The following is a 21,849-nucleotide window of genomic DNA, read 5'->3' as shown; positions in this document are numbered from 1 at the left end:
TGGTAAATGACAACATTGGTATCGGCAGTCTGATAGTACTATGGTGTGATAAGAGTGTCTGGTAAATGACAACATTGGTATCAACAGTCTGATAGTACTATGGTGTGATAAGACTGTCTGCTAAATGACAACATTGGTATCAACAGTCTGATAGTACTATGGTGTGATAAGAGTGTCTGGTAAATGACAACATTGGTATCAACAGTCTGATAGTACTATGGTGTGATAAGACTGTCTGCTATATGACAACATTGGTATCAGCAGTATGATAGTACTATGGTGTGATAAGAGTGTCTGGTAAATGACAACATTGGTATCAACAGTCTGATAGTACTATGGTGTGATAAGACTGTCTGCTAAATGACAACATTGGTATCAACAGTCTGATAGTACTATGGTGTGATAAGAGTGTCTGGTAAATGACAACATTGGTATCAACAGTCTGATAGTACTATGGTGTGATAAGACTGTCTGCTAAATGACAACATTGGTATCAACAGTCTGATAGTACTATGGTGTGATAAGACTGTCTGCTAAATGACAACATTGGTATCAACAGTCTGATAGTACTATGGTGTGATAAGAGTGTCTGGTAAATGACAACATTGGTATCAACAGTCTGATAGTACTATGGTGTGTCTGGTAAATTACAACATTGGTATCAACAGTCTGATAGTACTATGGTGTGATAAGACTGTCTGCTATATGACAACATTGGTATCAACAGTATGATAGTACTATGGTGTGATAAGACTGTCTGCTATATGACAACATTGGTATCAGCAGTATGATAGTACTATGGTGTGATAAGACTGTCTGCTATATGACAACATTGGTATCAGCAGTATGATAGTACTATGGTGTGATAAGACTGTCTGCTAAATGACAACATTGGTATCAACAGTCTGATAGTACTATGGTGTGATAAGACTGTCTGCTATATGACAACATTGGTATCAGCAGTATGATAGTACTATGGTGTGATAAGACTGTCTGCTAAATGACAACATTGGTATCAACAGTCTGATAGTACTATGGTGTGATAAGACTGTCTGCTATATGACAACATTGGTATCAACAGTCTGATAGTACTATGGTGTGATAAGACTGTCTGCTATATGACAACATTGGTATCAGCAGTATGATAGCACTATGGTGTGATAAGACTGTCTGCTATATGACAACATTGGTATCAGCAGTATGATAGTACTATGGTGTGATAAGACTGTCTGCTAAATGAACTAAATATAAATGTATGTGTAAAAATGTTGATAAATACTTTGTTGAGGTAAAATGTACTTGATACGGTTGTAATATATTGTTGTCTCACCTAGCTGTCTTAAGATACTAATGCACTAATTGAAAGTCGCTCTGGATAAGAGTGTCTGCTAAATGACTAAAATGTCAATGTAAAATTAATAATTGCAATAATTTCTGTCCATCCCTGGTACAGAGAACTCAGTCCAGTAGGAAGCCACTCCCTGTAGATACAGAGAACTCAGTCCAGTAGGAAGCCACTCCCTGTAGATACAGAGAACTCAGCCCAGTAAGAAGCCACTCCTTGTCCTCTGGTGTAGAGTTCCATGAAACAGAAAGTCATCTTTGACACTGAACAGAAAGTCATCTATGACACTGTCACTGCTTAACCTACGGGAGAGAGCACCAAAATGGCAGAAAATCAGGAACTGTTCTGTTGCTCCATCTGTCTGGATCTACTGAAGGATCCGGTGACTACTGCCTGTGGACACAGTTACTGTATGGGCTGTATTAAAGAAAGCTGGGATCAGGATGTTCTGAAAGGTGTCTACAGCTGTCCACAGTGCAGAGAGACCTTTATCCCAAGGCCTGTTCTGAAGAGAAACATTGTACTGGCTGAAGTGGTGGAGAAACTGAAGAAGCAAAGACTGCAGGCTGCTCCCCCTCCTGCTCTGTGCTATGCTGGACCTGGAGATGTGGCGTGTGATTTCTGCACTGGGGCCAGAAAGCAGAAAGCCCTCATGTCCTGTCTGGTGTGTCTGGCCTCTTACTGTGAGACTCACCTCCAGCCTCACTATGAATCTTCTGCATTCAAGAAGCACAAGCTGGTCAAAGCCACTGCACAACTCCAGGAGAAGATTTGCTCTCATCATGACAAACTGCTGGAGGTTTACTGTCGTACCGATCAGCATTGTATCTGTCTGCTGTGTACAATGGATGAACATAAAGGCCATGATACAGTGTCAGCTGCAGCAGAGAGGACTGAGAAACAGGTAAGACCAGAACAACTTGTTGGTGACTGTTTGAGAAACAAAGAATTAAAGATACAGTAGGAACTAAGACTGTTTAAATATGAGATCATTCAAATGAAATAGATCCACGGCAGAACAAATATGAATATAAACCTTGATTATATATACATGTTAACCCAGATTCTCCAAATGTATCACCATTTTCTAAAGTCAACCACCATTATCATTTGTTATCAAACACCGAATCAGCTCCCCTGATTTGTGTTCTGTTAAAACCTTATCCTTCACATAACAACATAATAATATCATTTCTCACAGACATTTTTCACAGACACTTCCTCAACATTTTAATCCCTGTCTTCTATGGGCCCTTTGTCACATCACTATACTATTGATCTACTGGACTAATAAAGCTTGATAGCTCATTGAAGAGTGATTCTCCACAGAGGCAGCTGGTGATGAGTCAGCAGAAGGTCCAGCAGAGATTCCAGGAGAGAGAGAAGGAGCTGAAGGAGCTCCAACAGGCTGTGGAGTCTCTCAAGGTGAGTATTGTTGACCAGAGGATACACACCATTTCACTTCTCTCCTCCAGCCAGAGAGAGAGGAGAGGGGCCCCTCTCCAATCCCACTGACCCCACTGTCGGGAACAGGCTGGATGGAATCTTTTCAGAGAATAGACTTCTGATTGTAACTGACATGAACCCAGGTCTGATTTTGAAGTTGCAGGCGGGGCCCCTCATCACATAACTATGAGTAACCATGACCGACTCAGGCCTTTTGAGTTTTGAGTCTTTACCCAACAAAGTCATGTTAGAATATATCAGTTATCCTGTTAGAGTCTTTGTGTTGAATCCTCTGAGCTGTTTCAGGTGCAACGTTTATGGTCATGTTGCAGCAGTTTGTAGGAGGGAGATTCCAAGATGTGGGAAGTGTGCAGGAGGTCATGGGATAGAGGACTGTGTAGTTTTAGTGGATAAAATTGTGTGTAAACTGTAGGAGTGTCCATGTTGCTGGGGTTCAGAAGTGTCCAGTGAGAGAGAGGCAGGTTGAGGTGGATAGAGTCAGAGTAGTGAAGAAGGTGTCGTATGCTGAGTCAGTGAAGAAAGTAGAGGAGGATGGGTCAAGGGTGAGGGATCCTGAGAGGATCCCTGTGAGTAGTAGATCTGTGCAGCACAGAGGGATAGGCCAACGAGTGATATATGCTTCAGTAAGGTTGGCTTCTTAGAGTTCATAGCAATGGTTATCAACTGTACCACAGAGATGGAACGTAAATCACAGAAAATGAATGTTGTGGTGGCAGCTGAGAAGTGTTTGGCCTTACAAGATTTGACTTCAGAAGAGTTAAAGGGTGTGTTGAGTCCCATCCTCCCAGGTCATTGGCATGGTGCAGGAGCAGACTATTTATTTTTTTACCTTTATATAACGAGGCAAGTCAGTTAAGAACACATTCTTATTTTCAATGACCACCTAGGAACAGTGGGTTAACTGCCTTGTTCAGGGGCAGAACGACAGATTTGTACCTTGTCAGCTCAGGGAGTCGTTCTTGCAACTTTTCAGTTACTAGCCCAACGTGCTAACCACTAGGCTACCCTGCCGCTCCAATAGGGTCAAAGAGGTGGAATGGGGTAGTGTGTTTTTAATGAGTGTAGTGTTAGTATGAAGGCTGTGTTTTTGAATATTCAATTTAATTAAATTAAACGTTCCTTTCCCATTTTGTTTCACAAAATAAAGTAGTTGCATTTAACGCTGTTAAACTCCAAAGAAGAAGAAACATTATATTATGTCTATGTACAGTGTTGTAATGATGTCTCTCTCTCTGTCTCATTCCATCACTTTTGCTGTAGTTGGTTGTGTGGGTCTCTGGATATGAATGAGGTGCTGACAGACAATCGTTGATGGATATTTATAGAGCTCTGATCAGGACAACAGTTGATTACAGGTGTATAGTTTATGGAACAGCAGCACAGACTTGTCTTCAGAAGCTGGACAGAATCCAGTATATGGCTTTAAGGATGTGTATTGGTGCATTTAAATCAACATCTGTATGTGTCTTACTAGTGGAGGCAGGTGAGATGCCTTTGGATATACGACGTAATAAATTGTCATTAGCTTATTGGGTTGAAAGGCTGTGAGGTTGAGCATCCCACTGCTACTGTTCTAGATGACTGTTGGGAATATACTAGTTGACAAGGCAGTGGTTTTGGTTGGACAGTTGGAAAGCTTGCTGATGACAGTGGTTTGAGGGAGTTGGAGGTTGGCCCTTCTGTGGTGATAGGAGATGTTCCTCCATAGTTACTCCCAGATCCTGTTGTTGATCTAACCTCGGTAGAGAAAAGGAAAGATTGGTCAGAAGTCAGTGATAAAGGGAAACTGGTTGACAATTACATTGGTAGAAGTTGTTATGCTTTTTTATAGCTTTTCACAGATGGATCCAAGGACCCAGATAGTGGAGCACAGGAGCAGGCGTTTACGTTCCTGAATTTGATGTGCAGATATGTAGAAGACTAACAGATGAACTGTCAGTCTACTCAGTTGAACTGTTGGTGATAATAGTTGCCCTCCAGTGGGTGGAGGAAGTACAACCTGTTAGAATTATAGTATGCCCAGATTCTCTGTCTGAATAGTTTATCATCTGGTAAATGTAATAGGAGTGACCTACTATTGGAGGTATCAATGTTATTATGGAGAATTGAGAGAATGGGTGTAGTAGTGAGATTCTGTTGGGTCCCAGCACATTCAGGTGTGGAAGGGAATTAAATTGTACAGCAGTTAGCTAAAAGAGCTTTGAAACAAGATATAATTGATTTTAATGTTCCACTGGGTAGAAGGTGAGGCCAAATGTAAGCTCAGAGCCATTTTGATAGATGTGTGGCAGAAGACATGGGACTCTGAGCATTTCTATGCCCTCCAAAGAAAGGTTGGTGGACCAAGATTCAAAGGTCAGATTATGAAGGAAGAGGTGGTGTTTACTTGATTGTGTTTAGGACATTGTACATTGAACTGGTCCTTACATCTGGTTGGCTGCATGTGAATGGTTTGTGTCTGGAGGTTATTGTCAATGAAACGGTGGAGCTTGTGTTGTTATATTGTTGTAAGGATGTTGAAGAGAGGGAAAGATTGAAGTGTAGGGTTATTGAGGTTGGGGGGTTTGGAAGGGATTTTGGGGATGGGGTCTAATTGAAGTTAGTAGGGCTCTTTTTTATTTTCTCAGAAGTACTGAATAAGTTAGGATGATTTAGAAATATTGTAAACTGTGATTGAACACACTCCAGCACAGTAGGTGGCGCCATGCACCTTTTAATGGTGGTTTGCGGACCACCATTATATCGTAGAAGAAGTAGAAGTTGGTCGTGTGAGGGTTTTGTTGTTCGTGAGGAGGGATACTATTCTTTTTTTAGAATACATTTTCTCATTGTGGAAGGTCTGTTTATTGATTTCCACTCTTTATCGGTTAGAGTTGAGGGGGGAGTAGGGGTAGTTTGTTTGGGTGGCGTGATAGCTTCGATGCCCTCAACCGATTGGAGAAGAAATGCTGTCGCTTCAGGTGCATCCTGGAGAATGGTGTTGAGGAATTTTTGATCATGGTGGGAGAGGAACATATACACTCTATCCAGAATGAACAATGCGGTGGTTGTGATAATGAAAAAAAGTGAGTCTTGTTGAGAGTGGAATTTTTTTGAGGGGTGTGTTGGTGTTGATTTTGCCTCTTTCGACAAGAGTAGTCGTGGCTGCCTCCATTTATTACGTACAAACAGATCCCTAAAGAGTTGGTTCGTTTTGGTGAATTTGCAAGTGGTTTTCATTTCGTGTGCTCTCGGCTAGGCGTCTCTTTTCGTAGGCAAGTGAAATTCAAGGTAAAACAGGGGAGGGTGGTACACAGGGTTTGTTAACACAGATAGTGTGGGGACTTAGGGCAGACAAGCTGTCACGATCGTCGTATAGAGGGGACCAAAGCGCAGTGTGGTGTGAATACATTCTTCATTAAATGAACAAGAAGAACACTTAAACAAAAACAACTAAACGATTATGACGACCGTGACCTCTATATAAACAATCTGCAAAACGTGCAACATAACATAGACAATAACCCACGAAATACCCAAAGAAGATAGCTGCCTAAATATGGTTCCCAATCAGAGACAACGATAAACACCTGCCTCTAATTGAGAACCAATCTAGGCAACCATAGACCTACATAAACACCTAGATGGAACAACCCCATAAATCTACAAAACCCCTAGAATGGGACAAAAGCACACATATCACCCATGTCACACCCTGACCTAACCAAAATAATAAAGAAAACAAAGAATACTAAGGTCAGGGTCAGGGCGTGACAGTGCCCCCCACAAAGGTGTGGACTCCGGCCGCAAAAACGTAATCTAAAGGGGAGGGTCCGGGTGGGCCTCTTTCCAGCTCGGGTGCTGGATGTGGACCCCAGTCCACCCTAGTCTTAGACCGCTTCTGTTGCCTCCTAGGAACGGCGACCCTCGCCGCCAACCTAGGACTGGCAACCCTACTAAAGGGCCCCACTGGACTGAGGGGCAGCTCCGGACTGAGGGGCAGCTCCGGACTGAGGGGCAGCTCCCGGCTGAGAGGCAGCTCCCGACTGAGGGGCAGCTCCGGACTGAAGGGCAGCTCCGGACTGACTGACGGCTCTGGCAGCTCCTGGCTGGCTGGCTGATCTCAAATCAAATCAAATCAAATCAAATCAAATTTTATTTGTCACATACACATGGTTAGCAGATGTTAATGCGAGTGTAGCGAAATGCTTGTGCTTCTAGTTCCGACAATGCAGTAATAACGAGCAAGTAATCTAACTAACAATTCCAAAAAAAACTACTGTCATACACAGTGTAAGGGGATAAAGAATATGTACATAAGGATATATGAATGAGTGATGGTACAGAGCAGCATAGGCAAGATACAGTAGATGATATTGAGTACAGTATATACATATGAGATAAGTATGTAAACCAAGTGGCATAGTTAAAGTGGCTAGTGATACATGTATTACATAAGGATGCAGTCGATGATATAGAGTACAGTATCAACGTATGCATATGAGATGAACAATGTAGGGTAAGTAACATTATATAAGGTAGCATTGTTTAAAGTGGCTAGTGATATATTTACATCATTTCCCATCAATTCCCATGATTAAAGTGGCTGGAGTAGAGTCAGTGGCATTGACAGTGTGTTGGCAGTAGCCACTCAATGTTAGTGGTGGCTGTTTAACAGTCTGATGGCCTTGAGATAGAAGCTGTTTTTCAGTCTCTCGGTCCCAGCTTTGATGCACCTGTACTGACCTCGCCTTCTGGATGGCAGCGGGGTGAACAGGCAGTGGCTCGGGTGGTTGATGTCCTTGATGATCTTTATGGCCTTCCTGTAGCATCGGGTGGTGTAGGTGTCCTGGAGGGCAGGTAGTTTGCCCCCGGTGATGCGTTGTGCAGACCTCACTACCCTCTGGAGAGCCTTACGGTTGAGGGCGGTGCAGTTGCCATACCAGGCGGTGATACAGCCCGCCAGGATGCTCTCGATTGTGCATCTGTAGAAGTTTGTGAGTGCTTTTGGTGACAAGCTGAATTTCTTCAGCCTCCTGAGGTTGAAGAGGCGCTGCTGCGCCTTCCTCACGATGCTGTCTGTGTGAGTGGACCAATTCAGTTTGTCTGTGATGTGTATGCCGAGGAACTTAAAACTTGCTACCCTCTCCACTACTGTTCCATCGATGTGGATGGGGGTGTTCCCTCTGCTGTTTCCTGAAGTCCACAATCATCTCCTTAGTTTTGTTGACGTTGAGTGTGAGGTTATTTTCCTGACACCACACTCCGAGGGCCCTCACCTCCTCCCTGTAGGCCGTCTCGTCGTTGTTGGTGATCAAGCCTACCACTGTTGTGTCGTCCGCAAACTTGATGATTGAGTTGGAGGCGTGCATGGCCACGCAGTCGTGGGTGAACAGGGAGTACAGGAGAGGGCTCAGAACGCACCCTTGTGGGGCCCCAGTGTTGAGGATCAGCGGGGAGGAGATGTTGTTGCCTACCCTCACCACCTGGGGCGGCCCGTCAGGAAGTCCAGTACCCAGTTGCACAGGGCGGGGTCGAGACCCAGGGTCTCGAGCTTGATGACGAGCTTGGAGGGTACTATGGTGTTGAATGCCGAGCTGTAGTCGATGAACAGCATTCTCACATAGGTATTCCTCTTGTCCAGATGGGTTAGGGCAGTGTGCAGTGTGGTTGAGATTGCATCGTCTGTGGACCTATTTGGGCGGTAAGCAAATTGGAGTGGGTCAAGGGTGTCAGGTAGGGTGGAGGTGATATGGTCCTTGACTAGTCTCTCAAAGCACTTCATGATGACGGATGTGAGTGCTACGGGGGCGGTAGTCGTTTAGCTCAGTTACCTTAGCTTTCTTGGGAACAGGAACAATGGTGGCCCTCTTGAAGCATGTGGGAACAGCAGACTGGTATAGGGATTGATTGAATATGTCCGTAAACACACCGGCCAGCTGGTCTGCGCATGCTCTGAGGGCGCGGCTGGGGATGCCGTCTGGGCCTGCAGCCTTGCGAGGGGTTAACACGTTTAAATGTCTTACTCACTTCGGCTGCAGTGAAGGAGAGACCGCATGTTTCCGTTGCAGGCCGTGTCAGTGGCACTGTATTGTCCTCAAAGCGGGCAAAAAGTTATTTAGTCTGCCTGGGAGCAAGACATCCTGGTCCGTGACTGGGCTGGGTTTCTTCCTGTAGTCCGTGATTGACTGTAGACCCTGCCACATACCTCTTGTGTCTGAGCCGTTGAATTGAGATTCTACTTTGTCTCTGTACTGGCGCTTAGCTTGTTTGATAGCCTTGCGGAGGGAATAGCTGCACTGTTTGTATTCAGTCATGTTACCAGACACCTTGCCCTGATTAAAAGCAGTGGTTCGTGCCTTCAGTTTCACACGAATGCTGCCATCAATCCACGGTTTCTGGTTAGGGAATGTTTTAATCGTTGCTATGGGAACGACATCTTCAATGCACGTTCTAATGAACTCGCACACCGTATCAGCGTATTCGTCAATGTTGTTGTCTGACGCAATACGAAACATCTCCCAGTCCACGTGATGGAAGCAGTCTTGGAGTGTGGAGTCAGCTTGGTCGGACCAGCGTTGGACAGACCTCAGCGTGGGAGCTTCTTGTTTTAGTTTCTGTCTGTAGGCAGGGATCAACAAAATGGAGTCGTGGTCAGCTTTTCCGAAGGGGGCGGGGCAGGGCCTTATATGCGTCGCGGAAGTTAGAGTAACAATGATCCAGGGTCTTTCCACCCCTGGTTGCGCAATCGATATGCTGATAAAATTTAGGGAGTCTTGTTTTCAGATTAGCCTTGTTAAAATCCCCAGCTACAATGAATGCAGCCTCCGGATAAATCGTTTCCAGTTTGCAGAGAGTTAAATAAAGTTCGTTCAGAGCCATCGATGTGTCTGCTTGGGGGGGATATATACGGCTGTGATTATAATCGAAGAGAATTCTCTTGGTAGATAATGCGGTCTACATTTGATTGTGAGGAATTCTAAATCAGGTGAACAGAAGGATTTGAGTTCCTGTATGTTTCTTTCATCACACCATGTCACGTTGGCCATAAGACATACGCCCCCGCCCCTCTTCTTACCAGAAAGATGTTTGTTTCTGTCGGCGCGATGCGTGGAGAAACCCGCTGGCTGCACCGCTTCGGATTGCGTCTCTCCAGTGAGCCATGTTTCCGTGATCTGGCAGCTTCTGGCTGGCTGGCGGCTCTGGCAGCTCCTGGCTGGCTGGCGGCTCTGGCAGCTCCTGGATGGCTGGCGGCTCTGGCAGCTCCTGGCTGGCTGGCGACTCTGGTAGCTCCTGGCTGGCTGACGGCTCTGGCAGGTCCTGGCTGGCTGACGGCTCTGGCAGGTCCTGGCTGGCTGACTGCTCTGGCAGCTCCTGGCTGACTGACGGCTCAGGCAGGTCCTGGCTGGCTGACGGCTCTGGCAAGTCCTGGCTGGCTGACGGTTCTGGCGGTTCCTGGCTGGCTGGCGGCTCTGGCAAGTCCTGGCTGGCTGGCGGCTCAGGACAGACGGGAGACTCTGGCGGCTCAGGACAGACGGGAGACTCTGGCGGCTCAGGACAGACGGGAGACTCTGCCGGCTCAGGACAGACGGGAGACTCTGCCGGCTCAGGACAGACGGGAGACTCTGCCGGCTCAGGACAGACGGGAGACTCTGCCGGCTCAGGACAGACGGGAGACTCTGGCGGCTCAGGACAGACGGGAGACTCTGGCGGCTCAGGACAGACGGGAGACTCTGGCGGCTCAGGACAGACGGGAGACTCTGGCGGCTCAGGACAGACGGGAGACTCTGCCGGCTCAGGACAGACGGGAGACTCTGCCGGCTCAGGACAGACGGGAGACTCTGCCGGCTCAGGACAGACGGGAGACTCTGCCGGCTCAGGACAGACGGGAGACTCTGCCGGCTCAGGACAGGAGGAAGGCTCTGGCGGCGCTGGACAGGCGGCAGCACCTGTAGGGATGAGACGGAGAGACAGCCTGGTGCGGGGGGCTGCCACCGGAGGGCTGGTACGTGGAGGTGGCACTGGATAGAACGGACCGTGCAGGCGCACTGGAGCTCTTGTGCACCGAGCCTGCCCAACCTTACCTGGTTGAATGCTCCCCATAGCCCGACCAGTGCGGCGAGGTGGAATAAACCGGAATGGGCTGTGCTGGCGAACCGGGGATACCATGCATAAGGCTGGTGCCATGTATGCCGGCCCGAGGAGACGCACTGGAGACCAGATGGGTAGAGCCGGCTTCATGCCGCACCGGGGACACCGTGCGCTCCACATAACACGGTGCCTGCCCGGACCTAACCAAAATAATAAAGAAAACAAAGAATACTAAGGTCAGGGCGTGACACAAGCGCAACCCTTTTTGTTATTTTATTATTGCAAGGCAGAACACTTGATAAACAATATGCATTTGTTTTATTTTTTAAATGTGGTTTAAACTGGGTGACCTAGTAACCTCTATGTGAAAGTCCAGCAATTGGCGTGGGATAGGTGGGTAGGTTTGAGACTGATCTCAGGAATTAATAAGAAAAATACACTTTATTTCTCAGCTGCATCACCAATTTCTTTACGTGAATTAATAACTTTTAATATTTCCAATAGGTGGCAGCATAAGACCACGAAGCATCAGTTATAGGCTACAAGTATTGTGGAAATGTTGAATCAAATATTTCTCAGATACAGGAATTTGTCAATTCAATTTGACTTTATTACAAAAGTAACAGAAGCCGAGAAATTCCATGGAACAACTGATTTCTCTGATCTAACGCACATGGTCACTCCTTCTTATGTAAATGATAAACGCCCCTTGGCCTCTCGCCACCATTATCTTTCTGTCTCAATTCTTGCATGTCAATGCCCACATCTGACTTATCTTTGCTCAGTTTAGATTATAATGGTGGAGGCGCCAGAGTGTTAATTCAAAAAATAATACATTTATTGCATATATAATATATATATATATATATAATATAATATAGTATAATATATATATAATAATATTCCCAATATAAGTGCATTTCTAATAGTACTTAATTATTACAAATATTCTTTTCAATACATGTATATAGTTTCCAAACATCGGTGTCATTTTAAAAATAGTATGGACACCCACTTCTACTGTGAATGTGTGTCTACTTTTGCCCATAGTGTTGGTCAATGGCTCCCAAGCACAACTCAATGGCCTCTTTCGTTGAAGCAATGACTTTTCACCTAGTGCCCCTTCCTCTAGTCCACTGACCAAGACATACACATTTGACTTTTCACCTAATAACTTCATCTATACTCAGCAAAAAAAACGTTCTCTCATTGTCAACTGCATTTATTTTCAGAAAACGTAACATGTGTAAAATATTTGTATGAACATAACAAGATTCAACAACTGAGACATAAACTGAACAAGTTCTACACACATTTGACTAACAGAAATGGAATAATGTGTCCCTGAACAAAGGGGTCAAAATCAAAAGTTACAGTCAGTATCTGGTGTGGCCACCAGCTGCATAAAGTACTACTCCTCATGGAGAAGTATCTCCTCCTCATGGACTGCACCAGATTTGACAGTTCTTGCTGTGAGATATCACCCCACCAAGGTACCTGCAATTTACCTGCAATTTACCTGTATGTTTCCGGACAATCCTGGGGGGAATGGCCTTAGCCCTCACCCTCCGATCCAACAGATCCCAGATGTGCTCAATGGGATTGAGATCCGGGCTCTTCGCTGACCATGGCAGAACACTGGCATTCCTGTCTTGCAGGAAATCACGCACAGAACGAGCAGTATGGCTGGTGGCATTGTCATGCTGGAGCGTCATGTCAGGATGAGCCTGCAGGAAGGGTACCACATGAAGGAAGAGGATGTCTTCCTTGTAACGCACAGCGGTGAAATTGCCTGCAACGACAACAAGCTCAGTCCGATGATGCGGTGACACTCCGCCCCAGACCATGACAGACACTTCACCTCCAAATCGATCCCGCTCCAGAGTACAGGCCTCGGTATAACACTCATTCCTTCGACAATAAACGCAAATCCAACCATCACCCAGGGTGAGACAAAACCGCGACTCGTCAGTAAAGATCACTTTTTTCCAGGCCTGTCTGGTCCAGCGGTGGGTTTGTGCCCATAGGCGACGTTGTTGCCGGTGATGTCTGGTGAGGACCTGCCTTACAACAAGCCTACAAGCCCTCAGTCCAACCTCTCTCAGCCTATTGAGGACAGTCTGAGCACTGATGGAGGGATTGTGTGTTCCTGGTGTAACTCGGGTAGTTGTTGATGCCATCCTGTACCTGTCCCGCAGGTGTGATATTCGGATGTACCGATCCTGTGCAGGTGTTGTTACATGTGGTCTGCCACTGCGAGGACAATCAGCTGTCCGTCCTGTCTCCCTGTAGCGCTGTCTTAGGCGTCTCACAGGATGGACATTGCAATTTCTTGCCCTGGCCACATCTGCAGTCCTCATGCCTCCTTGCAGCATGCCTAAGGCACGTTCACGCAGATTAGCAGGGACCCTGGGTATCTTTCTTTTGGTGTTTTTCAGAGTCAGTAGAAAGGCCTCTTTAATGTCCTAAGTTTGTGACCTTAATTGCCTACCGTCTGTAAGCTGTTAGTGTCTTAATGACCGTTCCACAGGTGCATGTTCATTAATTGCTTATGGTTCATTGAACAAGCATGGGAAACAGTGTTTTAACCCTTTACGATGAAGATCTGTGAAGATATTTGGATATTTACGAATTAGCTTTGAAAAACAGGGTCCTGAAAAAGGGATGTTTCTTTTTTTGCTCAGTTTACATGTACATACATACAAATAAATGTAGTTAATTATATTTACAAATATATATTTAGATGGGTGACATTATCTGCCAAAGTAACACCCCCTTAACAAATAAACACAGACACTGGACACAGACACTGAAAATTATCCTTTTTAATATGAATCTGTTAGCTCTCAAAAGAGCCTTTGCTTTGCTGAGCAGCTAGTTTTCAGGAGTGTGCTGCCTGCCTGTGTTACGATTAACTAACAGTACCTTCAACTGGTTGAAGGCTCCATCAGCCTCTGCTGACCACCGCAGACGCACCGGTCCCCCTTCAGCAGTGAGGTAATGGGCGCCGCTACTTGGCCAAAACCCCGGATAAACCTCCGGTAGTAATTGGCAAACCCTAAAAACCGTTAACGCGGTCACACTCCATCATCATCCCCGAGCTGGAAATGTGATAACCCAGGAAGGAAACTAGGTCATGCTCCAGCAGTCGCCCAAGAACCTTGCGCACCAAGGAAACATGCGCGGTGCGTGTGGTAGAATAAATCAAGATGTCATCAATATAGACTACCACACCCTGCCCGTGCAAGTCCCTGAGAATCTCATCTACAAAGGATTGGAAAACGGCTGGAGCATTCTTCAACCCATACGGCATGACGAGGTACTCATAGTGGCCTGATGTGGTACTAAACGCTGTTTTCCACTCGTCTCCTCCCCGAATACGCACCAGATTATACGTGCTCCTGAGGTCTAGTTTTGTGAAGAAACACGCTCCGTGGAATGATTCCACCGCCGTAGCGATGAGAGGTAGCGGATAACTAAAACCCACTGTGATCGATTGAGACCTCGATAATCAATGCACGGACGCAGACCTCCCTCCTTTTTCCTCACAAAAAAGAAACTCGAGGAGACGGGTGACATGGAGGGCCGAATGTACCCCTGTCTCAGAGCTTCCGTGACATATGTCTCCATAGCTAACGTCTCCTCCTGTGACAGTGGGTACCCATGACTCCGGGGAAGTGCAGCGTTCTCCTGGAGGTTTATCACGCAATCCCACCGTCGATGGGGTGGTAATTTGGTCGCTTTCTTCTTACTAAAAGCGATAGCCAAATCGGCATATTCTGGGGAATGCGCACGGTGGAAACCTGGTCTGGACTCTCCACCGTCGTGGCACCGATGGAAACTCCTATACACCTCTCTGAACACTCGTCTGACCACCCCTTAAGAGCCCCCTGTTTCCAGGAAATCAAGGGATTGTGAATTGCCAGCCAGGGAACCCCCAACACCACCGGGAACCCAGGTGAATCAATAAGGTAGAAACTGATCCTCTCCCTATGATCCCCCTGCGTTACCATGTCCAGCGGAATCGTGGCCTCCCTGACCAGCCCTGACCCTAACGGTTGGCTATCTAAAGAGTGCACGGGGACAGGTGGGTCTATCTGCACTAACGGAATACCCAACTTACGGGCGAGTCCACGATCCATAAAACTCCCAGCTGTGCCTGAATCGACTAGCGCCTTATGCTGAAGAGAGGGGAAAAACGCAGGGAAAAAAATTAACAAAAACATGTGACCAACAGGGAGCTCTGAGTGAGTTTGGTGCTTACTCACCTGGGGTGGCCGAGGAGTGCTCCGCCGACCATCTCGACTCCCAGAGGGACTCCTCCAACACCGGTCCGAAGTGTGTCCTCTCCGTCCACAATAGGAGCAGGAGGAGCCCCCTCTGGTCCCCCTAGATGCAGCTCCTCCCAACTCCATCGGAGTGGGAGTGGGAGAGCTGGAAAGTGGAATTAACAGGACCCCTTCTGAATGCCCGCGGGCAGCTAGCAGGTTGTCCAATCGAATAGACATGTCTATTAGTTCATCCAGGGAGAGAGTTGTGTCTCTGCAAGCTAGCTCCCAGCGGACGTCCTCCCGGAGACTACACCGGTAATGGTCCATCAGGGCCCTGTCATTCCACCCAGCACCAGCAGCTAGGGTCCTAAACTCCAACGCGAAGTACTGCGCGCTCCTCATCTCCTGTCTGAGGTGGAACAGTCGTTCACCCGCCACTTTACCCTTTGGTGGATGATCGAACACAGCTCGGAAACGGCGGGTGAACTCCAGGTAGTTGTCCCGAGCCGAGTCTGGACTGTTCCAGACCGCGTTAGCCCAGTCCAGGGCCCTGCCCATTAAACAGGAGACGAGGAGGCTCACACTCTCCTCACCTGAGGGAGCCGGACGCACGGTAGCCAGGTAGAGCTCTAGCTGGAGCAAAAATCCCTGGCACCCAGCCGCTGCTCCATCGTACTCCCTCGGGGGGGAGAGACGCAGTGCGCCGGACCCAGAGGATGACGTAGGTGGAGTAGGTGGTGTCGGCAGTGGGAGAGCTGAGGTAGACGTCGGTAGACCACTCCTCTCCCATCGTTCCATCCTCTCCATCATCTGGTCCATCGCCGTACCAATCCGATGGAGGACAGCTGTGTGGTGATGGACGCGCTCCTCCATAGTGGGGAGAGGGGTGGTCGCTGCTCCTGCTGACTCCATTTCTTCGGTGCGGGCTTCTGTTACGATTAACTAGGAGTGGTGGGTGGAATCAGACGCAGAGAGCAGGGTTCTGTCGTTTATCAAATTTATTTCACCGGTGCAACAAAACGATCATGCCAACACACAGGGCGCATATAAGTTGCCAGTCCAAAACAACAGGACAAAATAGACCGGAGAATAAAGATAGGAAAATAAATCACACCATCAAACACAGAGTAACAATTAAAAAGCCTGCACAAATACCCAGCGGGCCTAGTGCCCTTAAATACCCTACAAACAAACCCTAATACAAAACAGGTGTACCCAATTAACCAATAACCAAAACAAACGGAAAAGGAATCGATGGCAGCTAATAGGCCGGCGACTACGACCTCCGAGCCCCGCCCGAACAGGAAGAGGCACCCTCTTCGGCGAGGTTCGTGACAGCCTGCCTTCAGAGGAGTGTGCTGCCTGCCTTCAGAGGAGTCTGTCTGTGAACAATGAAAAGTTAAGAAGTTATTGCCACGCTTTTTTTTTTTTTTAAATGTAACCTTTATTTAACTAGGCAACTCAGTTAAGAACAAATTCTTATTTACAATGACGACCAACCGGGAACAGTGGCTTAACTGCCTTGTTCAAGGGCAAAATGACAGATTTTTACCATGTCATCTCTGGGATTCGATTCAGCAACCTTTCGGTTACTGGCCAAGGCTTTAATTGCTAGGCTACCTGCCGGCCTTTCACAGAGGCCTATTTTACATTTACATGTGAGTCATTTAGCAGACACTCTTATCCAGAGCTGCTGGGGTTAAGTTTCTAAATCTGTCAATGTACAAGGGAACATCGACAGGTTTCTTACCTTGTCGGCTAGGGATTCGAACAAGCCACGTCTCGGTTACTGCCCAACGCTCTTAACCACAAGACTACAAACCACTAAATGTTAACCACAAGTCAAATGGTGGTAGATAAATGGTAAACTGGTTAAATAAAAGACTGCTGTTATAACTTCCAGACTGCCATTGTTTTGGGGAAATAGGGACATTTCTGTCTAATTCTCCAAGTATCTCTAATAGATGTATTTATTGTAATGGTTTGAAGTTCTACACCATTTTAATCAGGAAAACCTATTATTTCTAATGATGTAGGTTTGGCAGCGTACAATGCTGTTACCAATTGCTGGTAGTTAAAAAGTCAATTAAAGAAATTGTACACCTGAAACTCTGAGGTCATCCCATTGTTTCGAAAAGGGGAAATATAGATATGTCTGTTTATTTCACTAAATATCTCACAATGTGTGTGTTTAGATTTTTTCATGTCAGACACCATTTTAATCTGGAAAATCTCCTCTTTCTAATGACATAAAGTTGGGCAGCGTCCTCTGCTATCATCGATCGCTAGACCAGAAATAGTCAGAAGTTTCCATTTTTCCCTACTTGCTGGTAATGCCGACATAAACACACTTGGCAAATCAAATCAAATTTTATTTGTCACATACACATGGTTAGCAGATGTTAATGCGAGTGTAGCGAAATGCTTGTGGACGCAGACCTCCCTCCTTTTCCTCACAAAAAGAAACTCGAGGAGACGGGTGACATGGAGGGCCGAATGTACCCCTGTCTCAGAGCTTCCGTGACATATGTCTCCATAGCTAACGTCTCCTCCTGTGACAGTGGGTACCCATGACTCCGGGGAAGTGCAGCGTTCTCCTGGAGGTTTATCACGCAATCCCACCGTCGATGGGGTGGTAATTTGGTCGCTTTCTTCTTACTAAAAGCGATAGCCAAATCGGCATATTCTGGGGAATGCGCACGGTGGAAACCTGGTCTGGACTCTCCACCGTCGTGGCACCGATGGAAACTCCTATACACCTCTCTGAACACTCGTCTGACCACCCCTGCATCAACAAGGTGTGGATGTTAGTGGTAAAATAAAAAGGTAGACATTTTTGGTGCATTTAGGGAAAATGGAATTGGGTTTATGGCTGGATCAGCAGCTCTTCATCAACCGGCTGGAGAGACTCAATACAACAGGGGTCTCTGATTTCTATGCTGCAGTACTGAGGGTCTGGCAGCTGCTGAGACCCACACGAGACGGGCGTGTGGTGCCTGGTCCGTATGTATGGGAGGAGACCATCTTCCACAACCCACTGATCACTGGGTTTGGTGGACCTGGAGAGCAGGGTGGCAGCATTCTGACTCAGCAGCACAGAGGCTACTGTACCGTATGGAGGTGGGCTTAGAGGGAGTGAAGGGGCATCAGTGGCAGGGGGTTGTGGGGGCTGAGAGCATGGCAGGATATAGGTGGAGGGTGCTCTATCAGCTCCCAGTGCTGGAAAGGTCAGGGGTCATCCAGTGGAGGGTATTACATGGAGCCCTGGACACCAATAGCTGGTTGGCTCGGGTTGACCTGGGAGTTGGGGAAGGGTGTCCTTTTTTGCAATGACAGACTGTTCATCGTGTTTTTTCTGTGTTGCCAGGGTAATACCATTACTGTTGATGGCTTAGGGTTGAGATGATCAACAGTGTGGAGATGTTTCAGGAGGTATGGGGGCTTAGGAGGGCTGTCTGTATGGCTGGAGAGGAGGGGTTGGATGTATGGTAGGAATGTGGTGCTGGATGGTGTATTGTACTGTAATGTTTGGGAACTGTATAATGTGATAGTGTGGAGGTTGTGGTGGCACACAATGTGTTTTTGGAGGGGAGGGTGGTGTTAGTGTAATGAGGATGGCAAGTCAGTCTCTATATCTCCCTCCCACCTCTCTCTCTCTCTCTCTCTCTCTTTCTCTCTCTCTCTCTTTCAACAGCTCTCTGCACAAGCAGCAGTGGAGGACAGTGATCAGATCTTTACTGAGCTGATCCGCTCCATTGAGAGAAGGCGCTCTGAGGTGAAGGAGCTGATCAGAGCCCAAGAGAAGGCTCAAGTGAGTCAAGCTGAAGGACTCCTAGAGCAACTGAAGCAGGAGATAGCTGAGCTGAGGAAGAGAAGCACTGAGCTGGAGCAGCTCTCACACACAGAGGATCACATCCATTTCCTCCAGGTAATCAAACTGTATTGTTACATGTGATATGAAATTAACTTAATGTGAAACTATTCATCTCAATCATTATGTTATCCTGTCTGTCTCTCTCTCTCTGTCTGTCCCTCTGTCCATCTCTCTCCCTCCCTCTCTGTCTCTCTCCCTCTCTCTGTCTCTCTGTCTCCCTCTCTGTCTCTCTCCCTCCCTCCTTCTATCTCTGTCTCTCTCTCTCTTTTTCTCTCTCTCTTGTGGTAGCAGAATCAGAATTAGTTAGGTAACATTGATAAATAAGATGTTTTATTTACATAATAATGCTTATGTGAGATATTTGTCATTAGGATGTCTTCTTTTTGGACGATAATGTTGGCAGTTTGCAGTTATCCCTTCTCTGCTAGGGCTCAGTTACTTGGGGCCCAGAGAGGGAGTCTTATCTGTGAATGTGTCTGTAACTATTCCTAAACCAGGTGAAGGGATGGTGTGATTAAAGAGGAACCAGTTAGTTGGCTCCACAATGTCTGTGTGCAGGTCACTCCTCTCCGTGAGCTTGTCCAGGAGGAATTGTATTTGAGATGGGAGTATCTAGAATTGACAATTGATATATGCCATTGGATGAGGTAATGTTTTGGTATTATGTTGAACCAAGAACGAGAAGTAGAACCTCGTTTTAGGAGAGCAAACTGAATGATAATTTATAGCTAATGCTGTCTGGCTATGGGATACTCCTCTCTCAAGTAAAGTCTTCCTTTGTAATGTTCCTAAGATCTGTTATTCATCATGTGAGTTGAGATGGGTGTGTCTTGGCTCATTTATGGACACTGAATTGATCTGAGAGTCAAACAGGGTGAAGCTCATATAATTAAATATGGACTTTATGATATAACTCTGACTTGTGTGTGGTTTGCTCTCTCCTGATTTGGTAATGCAGGAAATTTCCACGACACTCTCCCTCCCTCTCTGTCGCTCTCTCTCTCCCTCCCGCTCTCTGTCTCTCTCCCTCCATCTGTCCCTCCCTCCGTCCCTCTCTTTCTCTGTCCCTCTCTCTCTCTCTCTCTCTGTCCCTCTCTCATTCTCATTCTCTCTCTCTCTCTCTCTCTCTCCCATTCTCTGTCCCTCTCTCTCCCTCCCTCTGTCCCGCCCCTCCCTCTCTGCCTCTGTCCGTCCCTCCCTCTCTGTCTCCCCCTCTGTGTCTGTCTCTCTCTCTCTCTCCAGAGTTATCAGTCTCTCTCCAGTATCAGTGTATCTTCAGACTTACCCAGCATCGTTGTCCGTCCTCTTCAGTACTTTGGAGATGTGAGTAAGACTGTGTCTAAACTGAGAGAGAAACTAGAAGACTTCCTTAAAGGAGAATGGAACAAGATCTCCACTACAGGTGTGTTGAAAATAATAAGAACATCAACTTTAGACCATTGAAAGTTCCCTACTAGTCATATACATGTGGAATGTGGTATGATGATAACATCATATAGCCTCTCTCTGTCAATGTGTTTGTGTGTCTGTAGTGAATATAGTGGATTTTGTACTGCCTCCAGAGCCCAAGACCAGAGAACAGTTGTTACAATGTGAGTATCTTTATTGTGGAGTAACTAACAGTCTCTTTTTGCTGGCACTCCTAAAAATCTCTCTAGAAATATATAGCAATAGTAGATCTAATCATTGACTGGGTATCTGACTCCTCATATTTCTATGATTTGATCTCTGGTGTGCTCTAATCAAAGACAGGGTAGATATAGTATCTGGCTTAACTTATTGTTCTAACTCCCTCATTGATCTCTGCTCTTCTCCCAGATTCCTGTCAGCTCACACTGGACCCAAACACCGCACACACAGAACTCTCTCTGTCTAAAGGGAACAGAAAGGTGACCTGTACAGGCCAAGACCAACAATATCCTGACCATCCAGAGAGATTCACAAACCATTGCCAGGTTCTGTGTAGAGAGGGTCTGTCTGGACGCTGTTACTGGGAAGTGGAGTGGAATGGTTATGTTGTTACAACAGTCTCATATAAAGACATTAGCAGAACAGGGACAGATAGTGTATTTGGAGACAATAACAAGTCCTGGAGTTTACAGTACCAGTGCTCTAGTGGTGGTTATTGTTTCAGACACAATACTGTTGTGACTAAAGTATCAGGCCCTCAGTCCGCCAGAGTAGGAGTGTACCTGGATCACAAAGCAGGTACTCTGTCCTTCTACAGTGTCTCTGACACAATGACCCTCCTCCACAGAGTCCAGACCACATTCACTCAGCCCCTCTATCCTGGGTTTCATCTCTACGGTACTGCTGAGCTGGTTAAACTGTAGTAGGGTCCACATAGATACTAGTCATGCTGGTGTAGTCTATAGCTGAGCTGTTTAAACTGTAGTAGGGTCCACATAGATACTAGTTATGCTGGTGTAGTCTATAGCTGAGCTGTTTAAACTGTAGTAGGGTCCACATAGATACTAGTCATGCTGGTGTAGTCTATAGCTGAGCTGGTTAAACTGTAGTAAGGTCCACATAGATACTAGTCATGCTGGTGTGGTCTATAGCTGAGCTGGTTGAACTGTAGTAGGGTCCACATAGATACTAGTCATGCTGGTGTGGTCTATAGCTGAGCTGGTTAAACTGTAGTAAGGTCCACATAGATACTAGTCATGCTGGTGTGGTCTATAGCTGAGCTGGTTGAACTGTAGTAGGGTCCACATTAGAGGTCACCCGATTAATCGGAATTGCCTATTAATTAGGGCCGTTTTCAAGTTTTCATAACAATCGGAAATCGATATTTTTGGACGCAGATTTGGAAGATTTTA

General features: G+C 46.5%; 1 protein-coding gene across 2 annotated transcripts; it reads left to right on the top strand.

Annotated features, from left to right (window-relative positions):
• Positions 1–1,595: 1,595 nt before the first annotated feature.
• LOC112247911 (tripartite motif-containing protein 16-like) lies at positions 1,596–21,456 on the top strand. Of its 2 annotated transcripts, XM_042327715.1 has the most exons (6): positions 1,653–2,249; positions 2,675–2,770; positions 18,848–19,081; positions 20,270–20,429; positions 20,560–20,619; positions 20,846–21,429. In XM_042327715.1, the coding sequence occupies exons 1-6, from the start codon at positions 1,668–1,670 to the stop codon at positions 21,358–21,360; spliced, it is 1,647 nt and encodes a 548-aa protein (XP_042183649.1). In that variant the 5' UTR covers positions 1,653–1,667; the 3' UTR covers positions 21,361–21,429. The 2 variants fall into 2 exon arrangements, with proteins under 2 accessions (XP_042183709.1, XP_042183649.1); XM_042327775.1 differs by lacking the exon at positions 18,848–19,081 and having other exon boundaries at positions 1,596–2,249; positions 20,846–21,456.
• Positions 21,457–21,849: the final 393 nt, after the last annotated feature.

The sequence above is a fragment of the Oncorhynchus tshawytscha genome, linkage group LG01 (assembly GCF_018296145.1).
Source record: "Oncorhynchus tshawytscha isolate Ot180627B linkage group LG01, Otsh_v2.0, whole genome shotgun sequence".
NCBI lineage: Eukaryota > Metazoa > Chordata > Actinopteri > Salmoniformes > Salmonidae > Oncorhynchus > Oncorhynchus tshawytscha.
Note: the sequence above shows the minus strand (reverse complement) of the source record. Positions and strands in the feature narration are given on the sequence as shown.

Excerpts from the sequence above, each read along its gene's own strand:
- LOC112247911 (XM_042327715.1), top strand. The coding sequence starts at position 1,668 with ATGGCAGAAAATCAGGAACTGTTCTGTTGCTCCATCTGTCTGGATCTA. Across the intron at positions 2,250-2,674 it reads CAGAGAGGACTGAGAAACAG|AGGCAGCTGGTGATGAGTCA; the intron begins GTAAGACCAGAA and ends GATTCTCCACAG. Across the intron at positions 19,082-20,269 it reads ATCACATCCATTTCCTCCAG|AGTTATCAGTCTCTCTCCAG; the intron begins GTAATCAAACTG and ends CTCTCTCTCCAG.